Raw genomic sequence first — 26174 nt, 5'->3', positions numbered from 1 at the left:
AGGACAAAGGTGTGACCCACTGCAGTCGCACACATGGCTGCCTGCACCGATGGGCTCTTCCTTTCTTACTGGTGTCACCGCGATCCCTTCCTGGGTAGCAGAAGTAGTGGCAGAGACGGTAATTTCTATTCTCGGCACGAGACCACTGGATGCAGAGGTGCCGTTCCAGGGTCATGCACGCGACCGCTGCGCAGCTTAGTGCTGGGTAGCCAAGCAAATGCTTTGGAGCTGAAACGCTGCGCTCTGCAACTGAGACTCGCTGCGGGAAGCTGGTAGCCCTGCCCCGGGCCACCCGGAACAACTGCGTGCATTTGGGCACTTCTCCACGAGAAAGGCTCGCTGCTTCTCTCTGGTGGGCTGATGGAGGCTTTGCTGCAGAGCCTGCCTACAGCTCAGCCTGAGTCCAACCCACCCGTGCTTTAATGAGCTCTCCACCCGCTCCATCCCAGGCTGTCCCCCGGGCTTCCATGGAGCCGGCTGCCGGGAGCGCTGCGACTGTGAGCACGGAGCAGGCTGTGACCCGGCCACCGGTCGCTGCCAGTGTCCTGCTGGGCTCCGTGGCGAGCGCTGTCAGACAGGTACCCCGTCCTCCTCCTGCTTCCCGAGAAACGGGCAGGATCCCGAGGCGCACTCTCGTAGCACGTGTGCCTCTCAAAACAGGCTGCAGGGAAGGAACGTACGGCGAGGGCTGCCAGCAGCTCTGCGACTGCGTCGGCAACGCGCCCTGCGACCCAGCCACGGGGCGCTGCCTGTGCCCCCCTGGGAAAACCGGCCCCAAGTGCGGTTCAGGTGAGTTGAGCCACAGCTTGGGAAGGTGAGAAAGGGGACCGTGCAGGAGGGGCATTGACAGAAGGCTAGATGCCCAGTCCTAAAATGGATGCAAAACTCCTCTTGCTGGGGCTGAATTCGCATGGAAGAGGGCTTTTTGTTTTGCACGTGTCCCCTCAAAGAGTAAGAGGACAGCTGAACAGTGGGAGTCACCTCTCCAGCCTCTGTTTGTAGTCGGATCTGAATGCAAATGCTCCCCCAGCCTCCAGTGCCCTCGTTATTCAGCTCGCCGGAGTCAAAAAGCTGAGGGTCGAATGCAGAAGGAACGCCTTGCTGGCCTTGGGATGCTCTGATGCCCTGGATCACCAGAGCTCAGGAGCAGGCTGGGAGCAGGGGGAAGGCAAAAAGCTCTCTGTCTTATCTTGCACTCAGCCTCCAGTGCAAGCTCAGCCTGTTGCACAGCGGGAAATGGCTGAGCATTTCTGCTCGGCCGCAGGAGCGGGCTGCCCAGCCTAAGCCCCTCTCTGCCCCCTCACCAGAGTGCCGGCCGACCGAGTACGGCCCGGACTGCAGCCTGCCCTGCCAGTGTGCCCCCAGCAACTCCTACTGTAATGCTCAGAACGGCCAGTGCCTCTGTCTGAACGGGTACACGGGACCGACGTGTCGGGAAGGTAACGTATCGGCGCAGTGCCACAGTGAGTACCGCTGGGTGCACACGGCGGGGGAAGCCCAAGGCACAAGCAACTGCTGCAGGGTGCGGGGGGGATGCTGCGGTACCCGTGCTTGTGTCGCGGCTCCTGCCCTGGGGGGCGGTTTCGGTAGCGGTGCCATCAGCTAAAACCCCTAACATAGCGTACATAGCACCTGCCTCTTCCCAAGGCCCTCCGCTGTCACCCCAGCCGTGGGGAGGTTTTATAAAAACGCAGGCTGCGTGCTGACAGTGCTGTGAAAATAAAGCTGTTCAGCCAGCCAACCCCAGATGTGCCCGTGGTAGAGCCAGGACACAAAGCCCACTCTTTTCTGGGCACACTGGAACAAAATGATCCTGTGCAGCGACCACGGCGGGAAGAACGCACACCTTAGCTCTGCCCAAGCCATGGCTGCACCTGTTGGCTCAGAGCGGCTCCCCCGTGGGTGCTGCGCAGCGGTGCTGCAGGGATGGGTGGCAGGACGATCTGACTTGCTTTGCAGGTGGCACGCCTCGTCTGCCGTCGGCCGAGCACCCCTCCTCAGTCCCAGGTCAGTAGTGGACCCCGACAAGCAGCCTATTGCACACCACGCTGCAGGCAGCACCCTAAAAATCCCGCTCTGGTGTGAAGCAACAGAGCCAGGCTGTGGGCACTCCTGGCTCATGCCGTCCCCGGCGGGGAGCAGGGCGGATGCCGCGCCGGGGGTCAGCCCTGTAGCATCTCCCCTCCTGAGCCGCGGGCTGCCCACAGCCGACATGGCGCACACGGCACGGGCTGACCTCTCCCGGCTTCCCTTCCAGCTGCGCAGCCCCTGGCGCCCACCGCGTCACCGTCGCAGCAGAGCGGGCTCCGGCCGGTCAAGCACTAGGTCCTGCGGCCGCCGGGAGCGCTCCCTCGGTGCCACCACGCAGCCACCTGGAAAAACCAACGAGCTATTTAACAAACTTGTTTACGAGCCACGTGAGCGGTTATCATTGCCTGACCGACTGCGCTGCTGCTGCGTTTGGAGTTGTCTGAGCGAGGCTGAAGCGCCGAGCGGAACCAGTTCACCACGGCGGCACGGGCTGGCCTCCGGGCATGCCACGAGAGCACGCATGCCCACGCCGGCGTGTGCCCTCGGCCAGACAGCAGCAGGAACAGTTCGGAAGCGATTGCTTCTGGTCAGCGGGCAGCAGGCTTTGGTAGCTTGTGGCAAATTGCTGGCCTTCATCTTCTGGGTGCTGGGCTTGGGGAGGGGGCTGAAACGATGGGCCAAAATAGGTATTTATGCACCAATATTTATGGGAAGCTGTACAAGAGGCTTGTCAGAACTGATGGCTGAACGTGCCCAGCTCCCCCGAGATCAAGCCTCCTGTAGAAGTACCACCTCACTTGAATTTTTTTTTTTTTTAATTTGAATTTGCAATGGTCTTTTACTGTAAATTATCATTTGCCGTGGGGGCAAGCCGTTGGGCTACCACACCGTCCCTGCAGAGCCGGGGCGCGCAGCCCAACCCTCTGTCGGCACGAGCCAAGTGCCCGGGCTTGCATTTCCAGCGACAGGCGATGGCTTCTTTGCTGACAGTGCCGGCTGCACTCGGCAAGCCGTGCAGGGGGTCAGGAGCTGGTTTTCCAGACCAGAGGTATGTTGGCCCGCTTGAGCCGCCCATGTTGTTTGCTCCACCAAAAAAGCCAGCTGAAATTAGGTGTAGGAATCAGAGATACTGTGTGGCTAGACACACAGCTCTTGCATGGTCCGGTAAATGCAAATCCTCATTTAAGTTTTCTCACCCCAGCCCAGGACCCGGTGTTATTTTTCTTTCCCCATTGACCCCAGGAGCTGGGAAGGGGATGGAGGCCGGAGGAATTGCCGGGAAGCTGCACAGCTGCAGCGCCGGCAGCGAGCGCAGCCAGCGCAAAGCCTCGGCTGCCACCTGCAGCGCCGGGGAGCGCCAGGGCCCCGGGCTCCCGGACCTGCAGCCCTCCCCAGCCAGGCCCCTTCATCCATTTGCACAAAGCTCTCGGGCGAGCGGAGCCCGAGCGCTGACAATGTCAAAAGAACCCAGTCTCTGCGAAGGAGACGGGACGTTCCCGTCCCGGCACATCTGCCTCTGCTGCTGCTGCAGTACAGCCCTGCCCAGGCGCTTGGCCTTTAAATTATTCCCACAGGGGCCAACTGAAAATAATAAAAGAATTGTTTCTTTTCCTGACGGAATTTATTTTAATCTGTATATAACTTGTAATTTTTTGCTAATTCTTTTCTTATTTTATTTCTTCCTTAACAGTATTTTTTGCATTAGATATCATTATTGTGAAGAAATAATGTTAATATAAGTATGTAGTGAAGGACCAAACTTGTGTAATTAAGGTTGTATGTTGTATGAGCGATAACCAGGGAGTAGGAAGATGTCGTCCATGTGCCAAACGACCCTGACCAATCCTGCCAGTCTTGCTGCCGATTCTCCAGACAATCATATGTTTTGTTACATTTGCCTTTAAGCGACCGTTGCATGAGACGAAGGTTTCTATTTATTTCCTTGGCCGCTTGGAAAGCAAACGCAGCCTCCGCCGGCACGCGAGCAGCCCCTCCCCAGGCGCCCTTGCACCGAGCACGGCGAGCCGGGCTGCGCAGGGCGAGCAAAGGGCCGGCTAAAGACCGGGGAGCCGTCGGGGGCAGCTGGGGCCGGCCAGCGATGCCACCGAGCCGGCCAGCGATGCCACCGTGCCGCGTGTCCCACCGGCAGCCCCTGCTGCCCGCCGGCACTGAGGTGCAGAGCCCTCAGCCCCGATGGCCCTGCTCCAGGAGAGCACGGAAACCTCGCCCAGCTTTAAGCATTGGGAGCGATGGGTCCTGTCCCATTACAGCGTGAAAGCCCGAGCTGCAGCTCCGTGCCTCCCAGAGTATCTGCTTGGAGTAAACCGTCCGAGTGTGGGAATGCAGCAACTCTGTACCTATATTTTTTATATTGTGATTTTTTTTTTTTCCCCTGTTAGTATTTCTTAATACAGTTTGTTTGCTTCCTTTTTCATGCAGCTATAGTGTCTCTCTTTTGGGATCCCATCTCCTCTAGTTTAGCACTGATGAAAGATTCTAATTCTTCCACAGTTATGAGAAATAAACAGAAAGCCTCACTGAATTTCTCTTTATCTTGTCTCTCTCAGTCAATTACACTTGAAATGTGCTGCCACTGACAGCAGATTTTTAGTCAGCTATTCTGTTCCCGCTATGTGCCTATGTCGAGAACAAGCAGAGGCCAGAAAGATGCCGCCATCAGACTGAAGCTTTCTTTTTAGAGCTTGTAATGGGGAAACCTGGCTCCTTGGCGTCAACGCGACGCGGAGCCGCCGTGCTCAGGGACACCCGCCACCGCCAACAGCTTTAACGCAGGGACCGACCGGCGCTGCCGCCGGCGCGCGCGGTTGCCTTGCGGGCAAGGAGAACACGTGTTTCATTGGGATCCGTGAATTTATTGTTAGTCCAATTAATCCTTTAATCAAAACAGACACATTACGGCAATGCTGCCCCTGCGGATCCACACCCCGACGGCACGCGGAGCCGCCTCACCCCGAAATGGTCGCCACCGTTGCGACGAGGTGCGACGGGCTGCGGCTCGCAGGCCAGCAGGCAGAGCTGCCCGGCCCCGTCTCCTGCCTCCGCCCCAAGGGCCCTCCCGCATCAGCCATTTGACTCATGAAAAACCCGGAGGCGAACTGCTCAGCTGTGACAGAACCACCCTGCCTCGGCCCTCTTCGGTGCTAATCCTGCGGGAGAAGGGGAGGAGGGGGGACCGCTCTGCTTCGGGAAGGACGGGGTTTGAACCTCGCGCCTGCGTCCCTCTCCCAGGGGACTGAGCCCCCACCTTCTGCCTGGGCATATCCACCTGCCCGCCTCGGGAGACGGGAAGGGCAGCCGGGAGCTGCAGCGTTGCTCTTCTTCATGCTCCTGGCCTGCTCCTCCAGCAGGACTCGCAGATCGCTTCCCTCTGGCTGGAGCATCCCACTTCTGGCCCTAGAGCCGACTCCGTGAGAGCAGCACCAGCCTCCGGCATCCGCTGTTTTGGCAAGGGACTGAAAGGCGGTGGGCATCACCGCACCCTGCCGAGGGCACAGCACGGTGTTCAAAAGAACCAAGAACAAGGGGTGGGGGGGAGGAAAGAATAAAAAAGAAAGAGGAGGGAAAAACGGGGTCAAGGAATAAGCCCAGCATCCAGATTTAAGGTCTTAAAAATTCTCGATTGAGGTACGCGCTCCCCATGGCCCCGTCTTCCCACGCAAGGGGTGCAGCCGCTGCCAGCAGGCAACGGCCCAGACGTCGGCAGGGAAAGAGGCGGCAGCACGAGCCACTTCACAGAGCCCAGAACACAGCCGCAGCCTTTTCAACTTGAGCCAACACCTTGGCTGCTTCTGGAAGCCTCTTCCAGGTCATTAATACATTGGCCAGGAGCAGTCGGATGCCAGGTCTCACATTAATTAGCTGCTGTCACGGCCGCTACAAAGACCGCTCCTGAACGATGAGCAGTCACAGGCGGCAGATCTTAAGATAAACGATATTCAAGAAGAAAGGATCTCCCGCTCCCTTCTCCCCACGGGCTCAGTCCGCAGAGGGCTGAAGACCCCTGAAATGAGTCACGACAGAGGCGTCTTTCCGTGGCTGTAAGCCTACACGTTGGTCTCTATCCGCAGCCGCTCCATCCGGCGGACGTTGCACTCCACGGCCGTGCGGCTGGTGATCTGCCGAGCGCAGGACTGGGGAAACCAGCCCCTTTCTCCATCCCTCAGCCTCTCACCCCAGCACCAGCCTAGGCGAAGAACAGAGCCGGTCACGCAAGGAGGAAGGGCCGCTGCTCCTGGGGATGCGCGTGGAAGGAGAGGGCTGCACCGCTCCCCTTCCCACGGAGGGGCCAGCGAGGGAAAGCTTCGCAGGGGAGGAGGTTTCCGATTTCCTGCCTGCTCTGAGGTTGTTGCTATCGATGCTGAGGTCTCTGCTGCTGGCTGCCAGCCACAGCCCGCGCACAGCACCACAGTAAGTAACTGCCCGCAGCAGTGCCACCTCCGACAGCCTGCGGGGACCCGCTGGCATCTGCTGGGCCACAGCACCAGCCAGCGACACGCACCCTGCACTGGCTAGGGCTTCCTGGAAGCTTCCAAGAATTGCTAAAATCCCAGGTCAGTGGGGTCACTGAAGCGTTTCCCCCACCATAGCTCCGCCTAAGGTAAGCCTTCCCCGGCCGCAGCTCCCCGCTTGCTGACACTCACCATCCTCTCCGCCCAACACCAGGACAACGTCCGCCTGCTGCAGGGAAATCTCGTCCGCCTGTTTAGCCAGGTATGCGTGGGTTATCTCCACTTGGCTCAGATCTGCAGAGGACAGCAGGGACCCCGTGAGAAGGCACGGCCGGGAGCCGGAGCCCGGCACCCCTGCTCAGCAGTGCCCCCCCCGTGCTGGGCACGCTGCTCCCACCCAGCTGGGCTGCCCACCCCTCCGGGGCTCCGCAGCAAGCCGTGCTCCATTCCCCTCCTGCCCCTCATCTCTCCTGCTGCCCCCTCCAAGCACACGGGAAGGAGAAGGCAAATCTCTTCTTACTGACAGCCTAAGGCATTCCTGGAATTTCACTGTGCCTCCTAAGAAATGAATTTAAGGCTTATTGTGACTGATAACATCACAGGAGGCAGCTCCTAACGAGCAAGGTGTGGTACCTGGAGCTCTCTCCATCGACACACATACTCAGCCCCTTCTCCAGCAGGAGTGGATGAGAACGGGGTAAAAACCCGTGCCTGCACCTGCTCCGGCTCTAGCGCAACCGCTCGTCCCCGCGCAGCCGGGCCTGGCCTCCAGCATGCCCGTACCTCCTTTGGGAGTGGTGTCATGCTTTTCCTTTTCTCTGTGCATCAGCGCAGCAATCCACCGGGCCCGGTCGCTCCTGCAGAGGGGAAGCCCACATTATGAAGAAAGCCTTAGACTCAGCATCCGCATTGCCAGCAGTAGCTGGGAAATTCCCAGCAGGAAAGAGGAAGGCTTTTGAGGGAAGTCAGCCTGAATGAGCATCACATTCAGAGCATTCAACATAAAGATACTTCACAAGCGCTATACATCGCCCAGCCACTTTGCTTAATGTGCACAGGGAAGCATTATATGGGAATTACAAGGGAAATCTAAGAGAGAGAAGGCAACGGAGCAAGGGGACAAGCCCGTGCAGACCCCCTTTCTGGGAGGAGGCACGGGGACGGAAAGGGTGCTTCACAGGAGCTTCGGGGACTTCCAGGGCACCAGTTTATCCCACAAGCAAGAACGTGCACCCTGTGAAATCCCACCAGGCCACTCACAGCGTCTCTGCCGACAGCACTATCTCCTCCCGCCTGCCCTCGCTGTCCTTCTCCATCACCACCCGGAGCAGGTACCCGCTGGCTGGGCCACGGGCCAGGCCACCACTCCCGGTCTTGCTGGGAGGCGGGGAAGGCGGGTCCATGTTCTTGATCTTCTCCACCATGATCTGGTCCAGCATGGCGTAGTTCATGACGGTGTAGCTCTCCTCGCTACGGCAAAGACGGGATCGGCACCTCGGCCACGCACAGCCGCAGAGCGGATGCTGCCGGCGGGGACCGAGCTGCCTCCCAGCACGTGAAGTTCGGTGGGCATCACCGAGGTGACCGTCACGGCGAGGACACGAGCCGATGCCCAGGGCTGGGACACAGCTCTGCGGACTTGCCGGCCACCCACAAACAGAAGCAAGGCCAAGGGCTGTGGAGCTGGGCGCTTCCCTTCCAGCTAACAAGGGGCACTTCAATAAAGGTCAAAACAGGGAAATCTCGAGAATTTCTTAGGCTACGCACCACTTGGGAAATTGAGATTTTAATCCCCCCAGCTGTTATGTAGGGAAAGGATGGGGTCCTCCCCAGCCTTACCTCTTCTTCTTGGTGATGATCAGGACGTCGTTGAACAAGAAGAGGTAGCAGAGCCTGCCGGTGCCTCGGCGGAAGATGCCCGCCTCTTCCGACAGCAGCAGGTACAGCTCCCCCCGCTTCAGCAGCCAGCGGGAAGCAGAAATCAGCGCTAAAGGCTGAAAGGCATACAGGGAGAGTCTGACTTACTGCTGTCTCACAAGCGGCAGGCAAAGTCAAGTCCAGAACCTGTATTTGAACTCGCAGCGGACCCTGGGGTCAGCTGGGATGGACACATCAAACGCTTTTAAACCTGTTTTCCAGGAGGCTTTCCAGGAGGCAGGCAGGGAAGTGGAGCAGCCGTACACCCCGCTCCAGCACACCCGGAGACGCAGCCCCCGAACCGCAGCAGTGGGGCACAATGTCAAGGCTTTACCACACCCCTTTAGAAAGCTGCCCACATCTGACCGCCTACAGACAGACGAAGCCCCTGCCAGCTGATCCACCCAGGTAAAACCTCCTCTGGAAAGCTGGAAAGTCCAGCTTTCACCAGATGAAAGCACAGAGCGAGGCAGAGGAGAAAGTGGGGGGTTGTGAGGGAGCATGGGTTATCCAGGACTACTCTGCTGAACCCTCCAAGCTGGCAGGGCGAGTGCCCGGAAACTTGTAAGTCAGAACAGCAAGAAAAAAAAATGGTCACCGTGGGCGTGACATGGTGACGCTGCTTGTGGCAGCAGCGATGCTCCAGCTGGTCAAGGCTTCCTGTAAGGATTCCCAGGACAGGCCCGACATGCCTGGGCTGGGCCACTCTAACAGCACACCCCAGAAGATTATTTTTTTTCCCCCACAGGTTCTCACCTTCTTCTTTCCAAATTCCAGCTGTTTCTGCAGGGTGTACATCTGCTCTGTCCTCTCCATAGCACGAGCTCCCTCATTGCAGTTCTTAACCAGCTAGAAAAAGAAAGAACACGAGAAGGGAAGCGGAGAACGGCAAGACGCTGAGCCCATCTGCCCTCTGCACCGGCACGAGTGCTGCCGGCGAAGGGTCAGGCAGCTGAGCGGGAGAAACAGCCGAGTCCCAGCAGAGGATCCAAGAGGATCCCCACGTTTGGGGAAAGGCAGCGGGAGGTTCTCCCACCACGAGTGATCTCCAGGAGAGAGGCAGCACTTTGTCTCTGCCTGGAGAAGGACCAAAGCAAAGCCACACCAAAACCGAGCTTCACTGAGGAGCAACGCAAAGAAGAATTAATTGTCTGAAGAGAGGAGGTGAAGACAGGAGGATGAGCAGTCAAACAGTCAGAGGGGAGGACGGAACCCACAGGCAGGTGAAGCAGTGCCACATTTGGCGCTGCCGAGGGCAGGTCCTGGCCCCTGCACCGTCTCTCCCGAGCAGAGCACCTCTGCCAGCCGCCCCTCCGACGCGGGGAAGGGCGGTCCGGCCCGGCGCGGCCGGGGGGCCGTGCACTTCGGTCCCGCTCCGGACGAGCGAGCGGGACAGACCACGAGCGGCAGGAGCACGCTGCCAAGAGCCGCTCTTTAGGGGGACGAAAGGAAGAGCCACCACCGGCGCTTTGGTGGCCGTAACCTCCGTGGCGCATCGCCTTGTGTGAGTGATGACCAGATGGGAAGGCAGATGAGACACGGGAGCACGAACAGCGCACAGCTCACGAGCGCCGCTGCTCCATCCCTCCTCTACCCTTTGCTCTTTGCTCTGTTTACTGCACTTTGCCTAAATCTCCAAAAACCAAGGCAAATAAGCGTTGCAGCTCACTATCACCTCGAGGGAGGTTCTGAGAGGGAGAGCACCAACAGAGAAGATGACACCAAAGGGAAGGACAAAAGATGGGCTAAAGAGGAAAGAAGAAAAGATGAGAAGAAAAAGGAAAAAATGAGATCAGTAAAAAAGGTGAGCAAGGGAGAAGATGTGTACACCCAGCAGCTATTTGGAGCAGAGAAATCTCGAGTGAACCAATGTAAGAAGGAAAACCAGAGGCCAGAATGGCAGGCTGGGGGCCAGTGACGGAACGGTGCGCTGGAAGGAGGAAAGGTGGAGAGCTGGCAGCCGGGCCTCACCTTGCTGACGGCTTTCAGAGCTCTGCTGGCAGCTCCATACGCTGCAGTGCATGCTTTTGTTTTTTGACAGACGGTCTAGAATGTCAAGATAAGACGCTTTAGTGACATTGCAAGACACAGAACTGCGCGTCAAGCCCGGATTTCGGGATGTGACACGCGCTCGAGCCGTTCCCAACGGTCAGGCTGGCAGCGGGACAGGCACGCGGTCAAAGCGAGGTTTCACAGTGCTGGGAGCTGCGAATCTCGTTTCCACTGGGGCTTTCACAGCGGATACGTGCCCGGCCATCACCCCGCGCACCGGGCATCCCGCTGGCCCTCGCTCCCACAGCCCATTACAGACTGGGAGCGGTTACTAGAAATCCCATGTCCAGCAGCTTTGCTGTTTAGAGCGGCTGGGTCCAGAAGTCCCGGATTTCAGTGATGCTTGTGCAAGACCTGCTTTCCCTTCCTGGGCTACCCGACCATTAATGGACCAGGACGCTCGTGTCACCACCCCTGGGTATGGAGACGCAGCATGGGGCATGGAAGAACCTCGTGCCACTCAGGTGGATGGCGCCGAGACACACAGCGTTATTCACAAGGCTTTAAGCTGCACATCTGACACCCACAAGAAGCAGATCGCTCTGGATCTAAATCCTGAATAAAGGCTCGGGCATCCCAGCCTCAGCTCCCAGAGGGAGCGCAAGCAGAAGGCTGTCCTGGGCTCAGCAAACCAAAGAAGGGAATAACAGTCACCTCTTCTGAGGTGCGAAGCAATGCCACCATGTGACTTACTTACATCTAAGAGCAGAGGAAGCCGTGTTACCCTCTGCATAGGGAGAATGAGAAACGATATCATTGGCAGGCCTCCACATTCTGGTTTCCTTTCAATTTGTTTCAAGGTCTCTTTAAATAAGGGGTTTGTGGTTCTGGAACAGGACAAGAAACCTCCGTTAACGCTGTCCTTCAGTTATCAAGATTTTCCAGTAGCTTTCCATGCACGAGAAACGCAGCACAGTGACGGCACTGCCGCTGGTGCTCACCGGCTGAGCTCAGAGCACACCGCTGGGGCGGGGAATGGATGGATCCGTTAGCAGGTGATGGAAAAGCACCTGCAGATGTTGAGTCAGCCAAAAGGTGCGTAAAGCCGTAGGTGTACCAACAGCGGACACAAACTTGACCTGTACCACCAGTATGATCTGGAGACGAACAGCCTCCGCAGAGGTCCCTAACACACCCCATACGTGCTCTGACCTTGGCAAGCGCCGTCTGACTTGAGCGTGTGGTAGCATTGCCCCCGCTTATCCCCACCCTTCACCCTTCCCACAGCACAGCACAAATCACGTCCCAACCACCCCACGCAGACACGCTGGGGTCCAGAAGTGGAACTCTGCTCAGGAAGGAGACAGCCTTCCTTAGGGAAAAGGACGCAACCACAGGCTGAGGGAGCCACGTGCAAGTCACGGTCCCGTCTGCAGCCAGCTAGCACCCCTGCGGCCCAGAGACCCCTCACAGCAGCTCCTCTGCAAGCCCAAGGCCTGAGCGCACAGCGGTACTCACAGCAGCTTCTGAAGTGTCCTCTGCTGGTAGACTTCATTGGAGCAGTAGCTGACATAAGGATTGAAGTGGTTCGAGGCGTGCTCTTCCACTATGTCGCTGATGTCAGGCATTAGGAAGTTTTCCTGGTATCGCTTCTCCAAGTCTTCAAAGAAGCTAAGGAGAGAATTTCAAAGACTTTCACAACATGACTCGTTAGGGCCAGACAAACCAAACAAATATATGTTTAACAATGTTCCCATTGCAACTTTTCCCCAGTTTTCCCAGGGGAGATGAGGCCCTGGATCCCTTCTACACAGGGGCAGCTCTGCGCAGCTGAGACACCCACATCTCCAGCGCGGCTCCCAGCTCCGCTGCAGAGACGGGGAACGCAGCTCTCGAGCTCCCCGGTCCCCAGGTGCGTAGGCTTCCTCCATTCCCGCACGAAATCACTCCTCCGCTTTAGCTCTCCGGGCAGATTTGTTTCTGCCCCATCAGGGCGGCTTCTGCCCAGCTGCGGGAAGCCGCAAGCCCTCAACGCCCCCGCAGCAGTTCCCACGCCTGCCGCAGCCCCGTCTGCGCTCTCCTCCCGCTGCTTTCCCACACGGAGAGGGCTCGCCGGCTGCCCCGAGCACCAGCTCCCGAGGCATTTGCTCCCCACCTCCCAGGAAGCAGAGGCCACACTTACGCCAGCTCTTTGAAGGCGCAGTTTCACTTTCGGCACCCGAGCAATCCCCGGCCTGTGCTTCGGAACAAGCAGCCGCTTGCTGCAGCTCGGCCGCCCCACGCCCCTGCCTCGCCGGCCCCCGCTTTCGGCCACGCCGCAGCCAGGCTGGAGCCGGGCGACTGAGCCATAGCGCTGCCGGCTCCACCTGCCCCGTCTCGCCAGCCCAGAGGCAAAAGGAGGCACCACCTTCGCGGCAGCGCCAGGACACCCAAGGAGGAGTTTCCAGGCAAACAGGAGCGTCCCAGGCACAGGGACGGGGCTCGGCCAGCTTTTGGTACCCGATTGCAGCTGCATGTCTGAGCACTGCCATTAAATGGCCTCAAGCTGCATCAGGAGAGGTTTAGATTGGATATTGGAAATAATTTCTTCACGGAAAGAGCAGTCAAGCATTGGAACAAGCTGCCCAGAGAGGTTGGGGAGTCACCATCCCTGGAGGCGTTCAGAAAACGGGCAGAGGTGGCACTTGGGGACATGGTTTAGTGGGCATGGTGGTGTTGGGGTGACAGTTGGACTGATGATCTGAGTGCTCCTTTCCAACCCTACTGATTCCTAGTTTTACTTTCATTAAAAAATAATCCAGCCACCAAACCAGGAAACATGAAATTAATTATTACTCTACCCTTAATTGGTTTAGTGGTGGACTTGGTAGTGTTAGGTTAATGGTTGGCCTGGATGATCTTAAAGGCCTTTTCCAATCTAAACGATTCGATGATTCTACGATTTAAAACCCGTTACAAAATGGGGCGTCAGGGTAACAGACTGTTCAACTAGACATTCAGGTCCCAAGCATGTAATAGCAGGAAGCCGGCGCAGCTCGCTGCGGGGTGTGTGCTGTGCCACAAGGCACTAGGAAGAAGGGCAATAGGTGGGATGTCTCAGTGCCTTCAACAAATCCAAGGGATGGTCGTTTTCACACAGCAAATAAATGGAGCTCCAGAGTCGCTCCTCCAGGCCCGCCTGGTCCCAACCCCAGGCCGATGGCCCCCACTTGCCTCTTGCTGACCGTCAGGATGTCGCTGATGTTGGAGAAGAGGTGGTGGTGCTCCGTCTGAGTCATGGTCTCCTTCAGCTCCTCCGACCTCATGAAGTGGCACACCAGGACGTTCAGGCTGTGCATGTAGGAGTACTCGGAGGTGATGATCTCAAACATCGCCTGGAAAAGCAGGGCAGGGAAGATGTAACAACACAAACTGGATTACTACTGACTAAACGAGGCCGTGAACTGAAACTCGCTATGTCTTAGTTACATCCGGTTGGCACGAAACCACTGGAAACGACTTTGCATTGGAAACGATGGTACGGCATTCCCTCATCTCATGCATTGCCTGGCCCACCCCAATAACTTCAGCATTTTTTAGGACTTTCATTCATTCATAAGCCACGGCCCTAAGATGTTTTCCCTTCCAGCGGCTATTTCCCATCGGCATCCAAAGGAGCTGCCTGCTTCCCCGCCAGGACATGCAGGTGAGCCCTCCCAGCACTGCCCCGTCCCAGAGCTGCTGGAAGCAGCAGCACCACGGAGCCCGTACGCAGGAGCTGAACCCAAGCCCGAACCCGAGCCCGAACCCAGCCCTGCTCCGAGCTGACCCCAGGGTGAGCGGACCCGGACACGTCACAGTGTCCCCGCTGCCTTCGGCATTTATGCTGCGCTCCCGGGCACATCCGAGGCTCTCACCTCCTGCCGTTTGCGCTCCTCGGGGGATATCTTTTGCAGGATGCCCGCTTCCAGCACCTGCAGGCGAGAGGCCGGGGTGAGGATGCGCGGTGGCCAAGGCGTTGCGGTCCTTGCACGCCCTCTAGTGCAGCCTGGGGCCCTGCCCGGCCCCGCGCAACCCACGCAACACACACAACCTGCCAGCCGCCCATGGCAGCATCTCCCACCGCCCGGCAGCCGCCCACGGCTCCGCAGCCCACAGCTCCGCAGCCCACGGCTCTGCAGCCCACGGCGGTTCGCTGATGCCGCCCGGCAGGAGCGGATTACTCTCCCAAGGGCCAGCATGGAAAAGCCCAGGTACCCAGCCAGAGCACCCGCCTTCCCCCCATCTGTGGGTAAACTCCTCGCAGGCACAACCGCAGCAGCTCCGCCGGCATCCCGATGAGCCTGGACAGGAGCCTGTGTGGCCCAGGCAGGGCTGGACGGTCCCAGAACATCCCATTGCAAAGACTAACGCTGCAGAATTATCCGCTCGCGGTTTGTTTGGCAGCTCAGAGAGCTTTTAAAACGCACGCAGCTGTGCCGCAGCGTGGCACGAGCGCGGGAGCAGCCCGTGGCGAGGGCAAGCTGGGTCTCTCGGAGCCTCTGGGCTGGGCTGCTGCCCCTACCTCCGGGAGCTGGCTCCAGGTCACCTGCGCCGGGCGACAGCTCTGCACCACGATAGCGGCATCCGGAGGGGACTGCTCTTCTGGGATGGATTCCTCCAGCAAATCCTCATCTGACTCATGGCTGACAGAGTTCAGACCTCTCTCACGGATTTCCTGATACAGCCGGGGCTCTGCAGAGGGAAAGGCAAGAGGTCAGCGAAGCCTCTCCCAGCTGTGGCCCGTGGCTTCCCTTCCCACCGCCACCTCACCCCGCCGGCCAAGAGCCCTGCTACGAGCGCCGGCGAGCCAGGGCCAGCGCCTCCCCACCGAGGCTGGACTTTGCACCGTGCCAATTAACCAGCAGCTCCTGGCGCCAATTAACCAGCAGCTCCTGGTGCCAATTAACCAGCAGCTCCTGCGCCCGACAGCTTGTCGCAGCCAGCGTGGCGCGCGCAGCTCTGCCGTGTTTGCCCAGAGCAAGCAAAGCTGGGAGCGCTCCAGGTGCGGGCACAGCCGCAGCCTGAGCGTCACCAGGCCCCGGGGAGCGGGAAAGCAGGGCTGCAACGCTGCTCTTGCAGGTGGGGAAACGGAGGCAAAAGCCATCGCCCCAGGCCAGGGACAAGCAGCAGCACTCGTGGCAAAGGGACTTCCAGGGCTGCGCTTCGCTGAGAAGCGCCCCGGTGCCGCGCAAGGCCGGGGGACGCTGGAGCCGGCACTCTCGGGAAGACGGAAGGCAGCACTCACGGTCCTTGAACGAGCCGCCACGCTTCTGCATCCGCCTCCGCCCAAAGGTTCTCTGCAAGAGGAAGAAGAGGAGAACGCGCTGCCGTTACTGTTTTTCTGCGGCCCTGGGAAGCACCCAGTTCCTTCAGGAAAGGGGAGAAGTTACCTGGGCGGCCAGTCAGCAAACACCACCCTGTTCTTTCAGCCTGATTTTTGTCTGAGCTTTTGTTTGCCTTACCAAAGTGACTCAGCCTTCACCTTGCATTACCAGGGTCACTGCCTTTCACATCAATCCGTCTCACACCCGGACTTTGCCTGCACCGGCGTCTCCTTTTCCCCAGACCTGCTTCACCCATGTTTGTGTACAACCAACCGCCACCTCGGAGCCACACACCCGGCCAGCCCCACCCTGCAAACACGCCCGCAGCTGCCCGTCGACGAGCGGGAGCCCCGGAGAAGCCAGTTACACTCCCCACGAAAGCCATGTCAGCTATTTCCGGGCTCTCTGGGGACCTACAGCATGTGCTGCTGCCGTGCAGGCTTCCCAAGGCGCAAGTCACGTCACCAGGCTCAGCAAGGCCTGCCAGCTCCACGCTGGCCTCACGCAGCTCTCTAACTGACCAGCGTTGCAGGAAAAAGGCTCTGCAGATCCCCTGGCAGCAGCTCATCACCAGGGAAAGCGGGGGGGCTCAATCCCTGCCCGAGAGCAAGCGGGTGACAGCGGGTGCAAAACCCACCTTGTTCCTGCCGGGACTGCGGGCAGGCAGGGCGCTGCCCTCCTCCGACACGGGTTTCAGCGAGGGGACGGTGCTCACCGGCTCCGGCTCTGGCTCCGCGCCCAGGCCCTTCATGGCCGCGCGGTAGGACATGTTCCTCAGGTTGCGCTTGAGGGTGCCCCCGCCGTCGTCCTCCACCTCCGCTTCCAGGGAGAGGCTGGGGACGGACGCCCGCTTCAGGCAGGGATCCAGGGGCTCCCGGCTCGACACAGCTGCCCCGGAGCTCAGGGGCCGGGAGGGGTTGTTCTTGGTCTTTGTGGAGACAGCCAAGCTTTTGGGGATCAGCTGCTGGGTTCCCACCTTCAGCGCGGCCGGGCTGTCGGTGCTGAGGATGATGCGGCGGGGCTCGGCTGAGGTGGGAGAGCCCATCGCGGAGCGCGAGGCGGCGTCGGGCACCGTGGCGGAGCTGCGGTTCCCGGGTGGGGAGGTCGGGCTGGGGGGCTCCGGCCGCACGGGGTGGCATCGGTACTCCAGCAGAAAGGTCTTGTCATCCACAGAGCTGCTAGGGGGGCTCCGAGACATGGCAGCGGCACAGAGAACCAGAACGCTGCGTACGACAGACAGACAGACAGATGGAACAACTTTTCCCAGTAAGGCAGAGGGCACTTACGCTTAGCCGCGGCCAGCGTGCCGATTTGCACGGGGAACCTCGGGGCCATGCAGGACCCAGCCTCCGCTTTCCCAGGGCGCTGTATGCAGGCAGAGCCCACCCAGCTGCTCGCGATGCTCTCACTGCCCACGCAGCTCTCGGGGCTGCCCGCTGCGCAGGGGCCGGTGGCCCCCAAGTCTACGCCCGGCTTCAGGCAGAGCGGTTCAGGATGCGGCCAGGCGCTGGGGAGCAGCCGGGCCCTGCAGCAGGCACCACACAGGCTCGCACACCGGGGCAGGCCTGGAGCGCCGCCGAGCCCCGCTTCTCCTCTGCCGCACCTCCGTGTCCCCTCCTAATCCCCTGCGGGGACTGGGGTCCTGCCAGCCCGGATCACCAGGGCTGGCCTTTACCTTCCTGGCCTCCACCTCCCCGGGGCCAACGTGCTGTGCAAACCCCAGCGGGCACCTCAGCACGAGCCCCGTGCTCCTCAAAGCTTGGACCTGTCCCCAGCCGCCCCGAGGAGCGGCTCCACACGATGTGCAGACACCTGCCCGAGCCCCGAAAGCTCCTCGGTCGGGGTTAGGCTTACTCGTCTCCTTCTGTGCCACACCACCTACGTGCACCTACAGAACAAACATCTGCCAGCGCATTTTACGCCCACTGCCTACCCTGTTAGACAATTTGAGGAAAAACTATGGGTTAATTTCTCTCAGCCAAGATCTCACTGCACGCCAGCGCCGTCTCCGAGCTGTTCCTTTACAAAGGCCACGGACCAGGAAAGAGAAACCAAGACTTGAACTTATTTCCCAGCATCAACGACGGGCAGAAGCACCAAACAGACCCATCAGCAACAGCTCATTTCATCAAGACGCTGCTTCTTTTCCCGTCCTTGGACGAAGGACACACGCCTCTTGGCCAGAGCCCTGCCAAACGTCCTGCGGATGGGCGAAGCGCTGCATTCTACCCCTAACCCCGTCCTGGCCGAGGCGGAAGCCTGCGCTACGTGGCAGCCCTAAGACCGAGAGCCCGGCACCCCCGGTTTCAGAGGCGCTGGGTGCTGCAACATCCCCCGGGACCCCGGTGCCAGCGGCGGAGCAGCGCTGGGTCGCTACGCTGGGCCTTGAACCCGCGTCTCCGGTGCTTTGGGTCCCGGCTGCTGGGGACACGGCGGCGGTGGGCCGCGCCCCGGTGCCGTGGGCTGCATCCCAGTGCCATGGGCCACGCCCCGGTGCCGTGGGCTGCGTCCCGGTGCCGTGGGCCACATCTCGGCACCGTGGGCCGTGCCCTGGTGCCATGAGCTGCGTCCCGGTGCCGTGGGCCGTGCCCCGGTGTCATGGGCCATACCCCGGTGCCGTGGGCCACATCTCGGCGTCGTGGGCCGCGTCCCGGTGCTGTGGGCCATGCCCCGGTGCCGTGGGCCACATCTTGGCACCATGAGCCGTGCCCTGGTGCCGTGGGCCACATCCCGGCTGCGTCCCGGTGCCGTGGGCCGTGCCCCGGTGTCATGGGCCATGCCCCGGCGCCGTGGGCCACATCCCGGTGCCATGGGCCGGGCCGGGCCGCGCCCCGCGGGACGCGCACACGGATCCCACCACCGGCGCCCCCGCCCCCGCCCAGCGCGCACCTGCACGAAGACCCCGCGGCCGGGGCAGGGCCGGGCCGGCGCCTGCGGCTGCTCGGTGCCTCCGCCGGGGTCTCGCCTCCGCCCGGAGCCCGGCCCGGGGCAGCGGCGGAGGAACCGGGGCCTGCCGGGCCCCGCCGCCCCTCGCTCCGGAGCACCTACAGCGGCCCCCGGGGCCCAGCGCGGCGGGGCGGGCCCGGGGCGGGCTCAGGGCGGGCTCAGGGCGGGCCCCGGCAGGGCCGGCCCCCCTCAGCGGGCCGGGCTCCCCGCTCGGGGCGGGCCGGGGCGGGGGTACCGGGTGCCGGGGGCCGGGGGCCGCGGCGGGCAGGGGCCGCTCAGCCCCGGGGCCGCAGGGACCTGGGCGCGGCGGGGGGCTCTCCCGGGGGCCGGGAGCGAGCAGCAACGAGCTAAACCACACGGAAAATCAGTTTTCACCGCTTCTTGACCAGGAGGTGCTGCCCACGACGCCTCTCCCGGCCCCCGGAGCCCCTCGGGACCACCCGCTCCGAAAGCCTCTCCACCGAGGCCACGGAAGGGTGCGGGGTCCTTTGCCACCGTCCCCCCGCCGTGCTGGCCGGGGACAAGCCACCGCCGCGGCCGTCCCAGGGTCCGACAGCAGCAGGCACCCAGTTATTCCGGGCAGGCCGGGGCTGTTCCTGAGGCAGGCGGAAGGCTCGCCGCAGCAGCTCGCGCCTTCCGCGGTTAAAGGCCGCCACGGGCGTCCCTCCAGGTGCGAGGAACGGGCGCTTCGGGTGCTTTGGCACCAGGTGCGAGGAACGGCCGCTTCGGATGCTTTGGCACCAGGTGCGAGGAATGGGCGCTTTGGATGCTTTGGCACCAGGTGCGAGGAACGGGCGCTTCGGGTGCTTTGGCACCACGCGCTCTGCCAGGAGCTGCAGCTGCCGCGGGCGAGAGGATCTGAGGGTCAGGCTCTCGAGAGCCGCCCAGGCTGCCCAGCACGGCCGGGCTCAACAGTGCTCTCTCTATTTACTGGGAACAGATTTTTCCTTGACCTTCTCTTCTGCCCCCGCTCTGATCGCCCCCCCCCCCCCCCCCAATGGAGCCTTTTTCTCGCTGGTTTATGGTGAAGCTCAAGTGCTTTCTGGATGACAAAGTCCACTTGTCAGCAATATTCTTTTCAAAGACTCTGTTCTCTTCTCTCTAAGGCCTGCCTGACAATCACTCTATTATCAGAGCTTTCTTATCCGATAGATTTTTTTTTCCCTTTCCCTCCGGGGCTAATAAGGAGAAAGGTTGCCAGCCGTCACAGAGAGGCAGAGGGTTTCTGCTCAAGAGTTCAGCTAAGACTGAAACCCTTACATGGCAAACTCCAGGGAAGGGCTATTATGCTGTATGTAGGATACCATCATTTGATCACGATGAATGACTTTTTGAAGCGGAGACCATTCATCAGTTGGGTAATGCGTGTTGTTAGTTCAAAGACCCTGCTTTCAAGTCATTTTTGCTCCCAGGGCCCCCGCTGAAACATCTGACCGCTATCACTGGATACTTCGCTAACTCTCAGCTCGTAGTTGTGAAAGGAAATATGCTCGACATTTTCAGATGGCTCACTAGTTCTTTGTCCTAACCCGTCCCCCCGCCCCAGGACGTTCTCGCTCTTCCCAGCGAGAGCGACGCGTCCCTGCAGCGGGACGCCGGCACGGCTCGGTGGCACCACCTCGTCCTTCTGGACCTTGGCGGCAAGGAGGGGCGTCTGTCATTTAATTTTTCGAAGCTCTTCTGAAGCACTACAAACTCGGCGCGCGCGCCATCAGACAACAGCTACCGCCGAGGCAGTGAGGGCTCGTCAGCGTTACGCCGTGTCGTGTGACGCGGGAACGCTCCGCCGGCCCTGGGGGCGCGGGCGGTCAGCCCACGTAGCCCTCAGCCGGGAACGCGGCCGCGCGGCCGCAGCTCCCCGGGCTGCTTGCGTGCCCCCGCGCCCGCCCGGGAAACGGGCCCCTGCACAGGGAAACGCCAAGGGCGCGCCAGGCGTGGGAGAGGGCGGGAAGGGCTGTGGAGCCCCTTGCCGCTCTCCGGGAGGACGCGCTGCCTTGCAGCGAGGTGGCGGGGGACTGGCTTCCCTCGGGGCCCGAGCGAGCCCTTGGGAATAAGGGCAACGGAGCTGGGGCAGGGTCTGGAGCACAGGGCTGGTAGGGAGCGGCTGAGGGAGCTGGGGGTGTTCAGCCTGGAGAAGAGGAGGCTGAGGGGAGACCTGATCGCTCTCTACAGCTGCCTGACAGGAGGGGGCAGGGAGGGGGTGTTGGTCTCTTCTCCCAAGTAGTTAGCGATAGGATGAGAGGAAATGGGCTCAAGCTGCACCTGGGGAGGTTTAGATTGGAAATTAGGAAAAATTTCTTTATGGAAAGGGTGGTCAAGCATTGGAACATGCTGCCCAGAGAGGTGGTGGAGTCCCCATCCCTGGAAGTGTTCAAAAAACGGGCAGAGGTGGCACTTGGGGACATGGTTCAGTCTGGTCTACCCTTGACTGGCTTAGAGTGGGCTTGGTAGTGTAGGTTAATGGTTGGACTGGATGATCTTAAAGGGCTTTTCCAACCTAAACGATTCTATGGTTCTATGGAAGAGGAGGAATAAAAGTTGTTATTTTCGCTGACTGCGGCAATTCTGAAATCCAATTCTTCCTCAGACCATTTCTTCCTGTCGAACAGCCTCAAACCACTCCACAAGCTCCCCTTTCTCCCGCGCTCCCCCCAATTCTTGGGCTTGCTCGCCCGTACTGCGCCTCTGCAGCTCACCTTATCGCCAAGCACGAGCGTGACCCACCCAAACAGCCCCCGGCTGCACGCGACGCTGCGTGTCTGCCGAGGAAAAAAGCTCACAGGGCCACTGCTTATAAAAGCACACAGGTTTATTGCATATCAATCTCATGTATAAATTCATTGTAGCATTGGAAAGATTACATTTGGTATACATTCCTATTCTACAGCATTAACCTCAAAATCAGCTTTTTCTATTCATTATTTTAAAGGAATTTCTCTACACAAGTACATTTGCCTTTTATCACAAGCATCAAAATGAAATGTGTAAAATCGCTTTTTTAATTATTCTCTACACTTCATATCTTTTATTTCATTATGCTCCCAACAAAGCGATTTCATATTAATTAATAACTGCCAACACTTTTTTTTTTTTTTTATTCCTTGGCAGTTCAAGGCTTCTAGCCTCGGACGCAAAATCTAATCACATATACAATAAGTGCATCTACGGAATTTTTTTCTTTTTAATAAAAATTTCACAAACAGACACAATAATGACTGCTAAACACAAGTCATGCACAGTTTACTTATAAACATAACAGAAGCAATATACAATCAAGAATGATATGGAACAAGCACCATCCTCTTTCTCAATGTTTTTTAAACATTATATGAAAACCAGACATTTACAATTGATTTAAAAAAACACTATACAGTTCTAAAGGAAAAAAAAAAAAACCTCTAAATCATATCTGTATTGTAACAATGGGAAAAGGAATGACATAGGATGCACAGATTTATGATTCTTGCAAGCACAATATATATATGTTTTAAATTACATCTTCCGCAGGCTGGAAATGACATCAGGGCAAAACATCTCTTGCTTTGAAGAGAGCAACGAGAATGTAAAATACATCGAGAATGACTTTCAGAATTACTTTGTTCACATGTGAATTGCACATTTGGAAATCAAAGCTGCCTTTTTTGTCTTTTTCATTCTTTTTCCAAAGTGGTAATAAGAATTAATGACAGAAGAAAGAGAAAAAGAATCTTGGAATCATTCAGGAACATTTTAATCACAGTATCACTCAACACTACAGAGAAGTTTCATGGCTTTGTGAAAACACTACTGACCATCGTCTAGGAGCAGAGGGTTTTGCCCTTATGTTACCAGCACTGAGCCGAGCGGCCTGCGGCGCTCCCTGCCCGCCTTCCAACGGGCAGGGACGGGCAGGTTCCTCCACCACGATGCTTTCCCCCGTCCCCCGCCACACACACACACACACAATACAGCACGTAAAAATCGAATGTAAGTCAGTAGATTGAAATCGGCTGAGGGGAGGGGGGCTCACAATCCAGTGCTTTGATGCTTAGAGTCAAACATGTTCACGTCATTGTGCAAGTGCTTTTCGAAACGCTTCGTATGAAGTGAAAAAGAAGCCGTTTCCAAGAACGTCTATTGAAAGTCTAAGTGCTGATGAGGGAGAAATCGAAAGCTTCCACTAGTCTGGTTTAAGCAAGACAGAAACCGAGCTTTGCGTTTTGTCCTGGAACGCAGTCAAGTGCGCTCGGCTCGCGTTTTGCCGTTCCGCCCCATCCGGCTTGGCACGCGGCCGCTCCCGTGCAGCCCTGCGCATCTCCTCCTTCCCGCCACGCTCCGTCAAGCGCAGGACCCAGCCAGCACGGGATGCGTTGCAAAGGCACGCACCCGGAGCGGCCAGCTGCCCAGCAGGAACACCCGCGGGCACCGAACGGCAAACCGGGCGCTGCCGACCCGCGCGCGCTTGGCACATCCCGCGGGAGAACCCGGCGCAGCCGCACGCTCAGCACCACGGCGCTCATGCCGCGCCTTCAGCGCTCCGCATTGGCCGCAGCGGCTCGCATCGGGACCGACTGCCAGTCTCCGAGCAGGCGAGAGAAAGGGAAAGCACGTACACCAGACCTGTTTTCTCCTCCCTAGCCAGCTCGGGCAGAAAGATCTAGCTGTGGTCCAAGTCGCGCTCGGGAGAAGCAAGGACCCTTCTCGGAGCACCTTCGCTTCAGCAGCGCCCAACAGCCGGGAACAGCCAGCGGCCGTCGCCCTTCTCTGGTCACACAAACAATTCACAGGGCTTCGCCCGTTCTCTCCTCCTTGCTGCTGTGGCAATATGGCCGAGAGATGTGAAAATGCTTTTAATAAATAGACCCTACACAAATATTCCTGGTTTAAATCACACCTCGAGTCGTGCCCTGGCTTTCGAACAAACAGCAGGCCATATTCCAGTCACTGCAACCCGCGCCTCGCTGCATCGCAGCAGGCCGGCGGCTCCCGAGCGCCCCGTGCGAGCGGCGTGGGGTGGCCTCGAGCGCTACAGCTCCGTCTCACCGAAGCCCGGGGGACCCAGACCGTTCCCACCGCCAACGCTGGGAAGCAAGCTGCGCGCTGGCGGCAGAACCTTCCTCGACCCACGCACCTCTCGGGAAACGTCCTTCAAAAGAAGGGCTCGCCTTTGCCTACAACAGCAAAGCAAAACCTAAACATCTGCAATGAGTTGCAACACGTTTCAAGTGCAATTGAATGAAAGCTAAAAGATAAATAGAGATTCAGTGAGGCTTTCTGTTTATTTAACTGTGGAAAAAATTAAAACTTGTAATCAGTGCTAAATTAGAAGAGTCGGGAGATCCTACAACAAACCGAGACACTAGCTAGAGAAAACGGGAAAAAAACTGAATTAGGAAATACAAAAAAAAAAAAAATCATCTCATGATTTTAAAAACTACATTTTTAACGTCCTTAGTCCCTGGCTGGATTGTACCTCCCCGTCCCCCGGGCAGCCCCACGCCGCAGGAGCCCTCGCTCCGGCAGAGCCATGGGGAGCACGGAACAGCCCTGCGAGGGAGACGGCGACTGCGCAAGCTCGGGCAGAGCTGGGAGCTGCCGCCAAACCGCGCTTCCGAGGAAACAACGCGAGGGACAGGAGGGCCGAGACGCCGAAGGGAAGCCCATGAATACCCCAAATACATCCCCACAGTAACATCTGCATTTCTCAGTCCTTGGCCCGCGTCTTGGAGACCAGCTTACCGCTGCTCCTCCGGCTGCTCCGTTACCTCCTCACGCTGAGGAGCGTGATGCCGACCGCTTCAAGGATCGCTTCGACGGCAAACAAAATGCTGGGTCAGAGCACGCAAGCACTTACTATCACCCACAGATCTTGTTCCAACAAGGCAGACAGCGCTGCGGTCCCTGTCAGAGATGCTCAGACGGACGGTTTACTCCAAGCAGATACTCCAGGAGCCACGGAGCTGCAGCTCGGGCCTTCGCGCTGTAACAGGACAGGATCTATCCCGATGCTTAAGGCCGGGCTACATTTCCGTGCTCTCCTGGAGCAGGGTCTGGGAACCCGCAGGGTCGGACAGTCCCATCGGGGCCGAGTGCTTCTCCGGGCCGCGCCGGCGGCGACGGGCCCCTGGCCCCGCGAGCGCTCGCCGGACGAGTCTCTCCGCGTGTGCCGGGGAGCGAAGCCGGCAGCTGGCTGCGCAGGTCGGGGCTCGCGATCCGGAGGCTTTCCCGGGGCAGGGCGCAGGTGCGCACCTTTGCCGCTGCGAAGAGCGAGTCCACAGAGGACCCAGCGCCGCCGCCAGCTCTGCCGTGCCGCGTCCCCTCGGCAGAGTCGCCCGCTGGCCCCCGGCTCCATCGGCTGCTCCCTCCCAGGGCTGCGGTGCCCGGGAGAGGCATCACGTCTGCACCTCGGTGCCGGCGGGCAGCAGGGGCTGCCGGTGGGACACGCGGCACGGTGGCATCGCTGGCCGGCCCCAGCTGCCCCCGACGGCTCCCCGGTCTTTAGCCGGCCCTTTGCTCGCCCTGCGCAGCCCGGCTCGCCGTGCTCGGTGCAAGGGCGCCTGGGGAGGGGCTGCTCGCGTGCCGGCGGAGGCTGCGTTTGCTTTCCAAGCGGCCAAGGAAATAAATAGAAACCTTCGTCTCATGCAACGGTCGCTTAAAGGCAAATGTAACAAAACATATGATTGTCTGGAGAATCGGCAGCAAGACTGGCAGGATTGGTCAGGGTCGTTTGGCACATGGACGACATCTTCCTACTCCCTGGTTATCGCTCATACAACATACAACCTTAATTACACAAGTTTGGTCCTTCACTACATACTTATATTAACATTATTTCTTCACAATAATGATATCTAATGCAAAAAATACTGTTAAGGAAGAAATAAAATAAGAAAAGAATTAGCAAAAAATTACAAGTTATATACAGATTAAAATAAATTCCGTCAGGAAAAGAAACAATTCTTTTATTATTTTCAGTTGGCCCCTGTGGGAATAATTTAAAGGCCAAGCGCCTGGGCAGGGCTGTACTGCAGCAGCAGCAGAGGCAGATGTGCCGGGACGGGAACGTCCCGTCTCCTTCGCAGAGACTGGGTTCTTTTGACATTGTCAGCGCTCGGGCTCCGCTCGCCCGAGAGCTTTGTGCAAATAGATGAAGCAGTTCGGGTGACACTGACTGTTGGTCGCAGAGCCTTGGGCACTTTCACAGGGTGTTGTGGAAAACCAAAAAGGAAGGGTAAATTTTCTTGGACAATAGGCTGATGCTGCTCATTTACTTTTGTTCCTTCTGTACCAAAGCTACCCTAGATGCTTTCCCCCACAGACAGTCTGAGGCTCCTGGCTATCTAAAACCAGCCGCGCGTGTGCTCTTGGCTGCAAAGAGTGAATTGCAAGGGTATCGGTCCTACACAACCTCCGCTTTCCTTGCGTAGCCGCTTCCTTTGTTTTGGCATGCTGGAATGAGGCTTCCCCGGGGTGCTTCTCCACACCGGACTGGCAC

General features: G+C 58.8%; 2 protein-coding genes across 2 annotated transcripts in view; one reads left to right on the top strand and one right to left on the bottom strand.

Annotated features, from left to right (window-relative positions):
- The window catches only part of MEGF6 (multiple EGF like domains 6), a 104312-nt gene extending 101987 nt beyond the window's left edge, over nt 1-2325 (top strand). The window contains exons 35-39 of the mRNA XM_075721539.1: nt 450-578; nt 661-789; nt 1308-1439; nt 1960-2007; nt 2258-2325. Of these exons, the coding sequence (XP_075577654.1) occupies nt 450-578; nt 661-789; nt 1308-1439; nt 1960-2007; nt 2258-2325 (506 nt within the window). The remainder of the gene's footprint in view (nt 1-449; nt 579-660; nt 790-1307; nt 1440-1959; nt 2008-2257) is intronic.
- A 3770-nt stretch (nt 2326-6095) lies between these two features.
- On the bottom strand, nt 6096-16952 carry ARHGEF16 (Rho guanine nucleotide exchange factor 16). Its single transcript, XM_075721480.1, has 14 exons — nt 16392-16952; nt 15676-15727; nt 14953-15122; nt 14306-14362; nt 13623-13783; nt 11928-12080; nt 11167-11296; nt 10389-10463; nt 9174-9266; nt 8340-8494; nt 7761-7970; nt 7284-7357; nt 6693-6794; nt 6096-6235 (listed from the first exon to the last, which is right to left on the bottom strand). The coding sequence occupies exons 1-14, from the start codon at nt 16950-16952 to the stop codon at nt 6096-6098; spliced, it is 2133 nt and encodes a 710-aa protein (XP_075577595.1).
- Between the last annotated feature and the right edge of the window lie 9222 nt (nt 16953-26174).

This window comes from Pelecanus crispus, chromosome 15 (genome assembly GCF_030463565.1).
Source record: "Pelecanus crispus isolate bPelCri1 chromosome 15, bPelCri1.pri, whole genome shotgun sequence".
NCBI lineage: Eukaryota > Metazoa > Chordata > Aves > Pelecaniformes > Pelecanidae > Pelecanus > Pelecanus crispus.
Note: the sequence above shows the minus strand (reverse complement) of the source record. Positions and strands in the feature narration are given on the sequence as shown.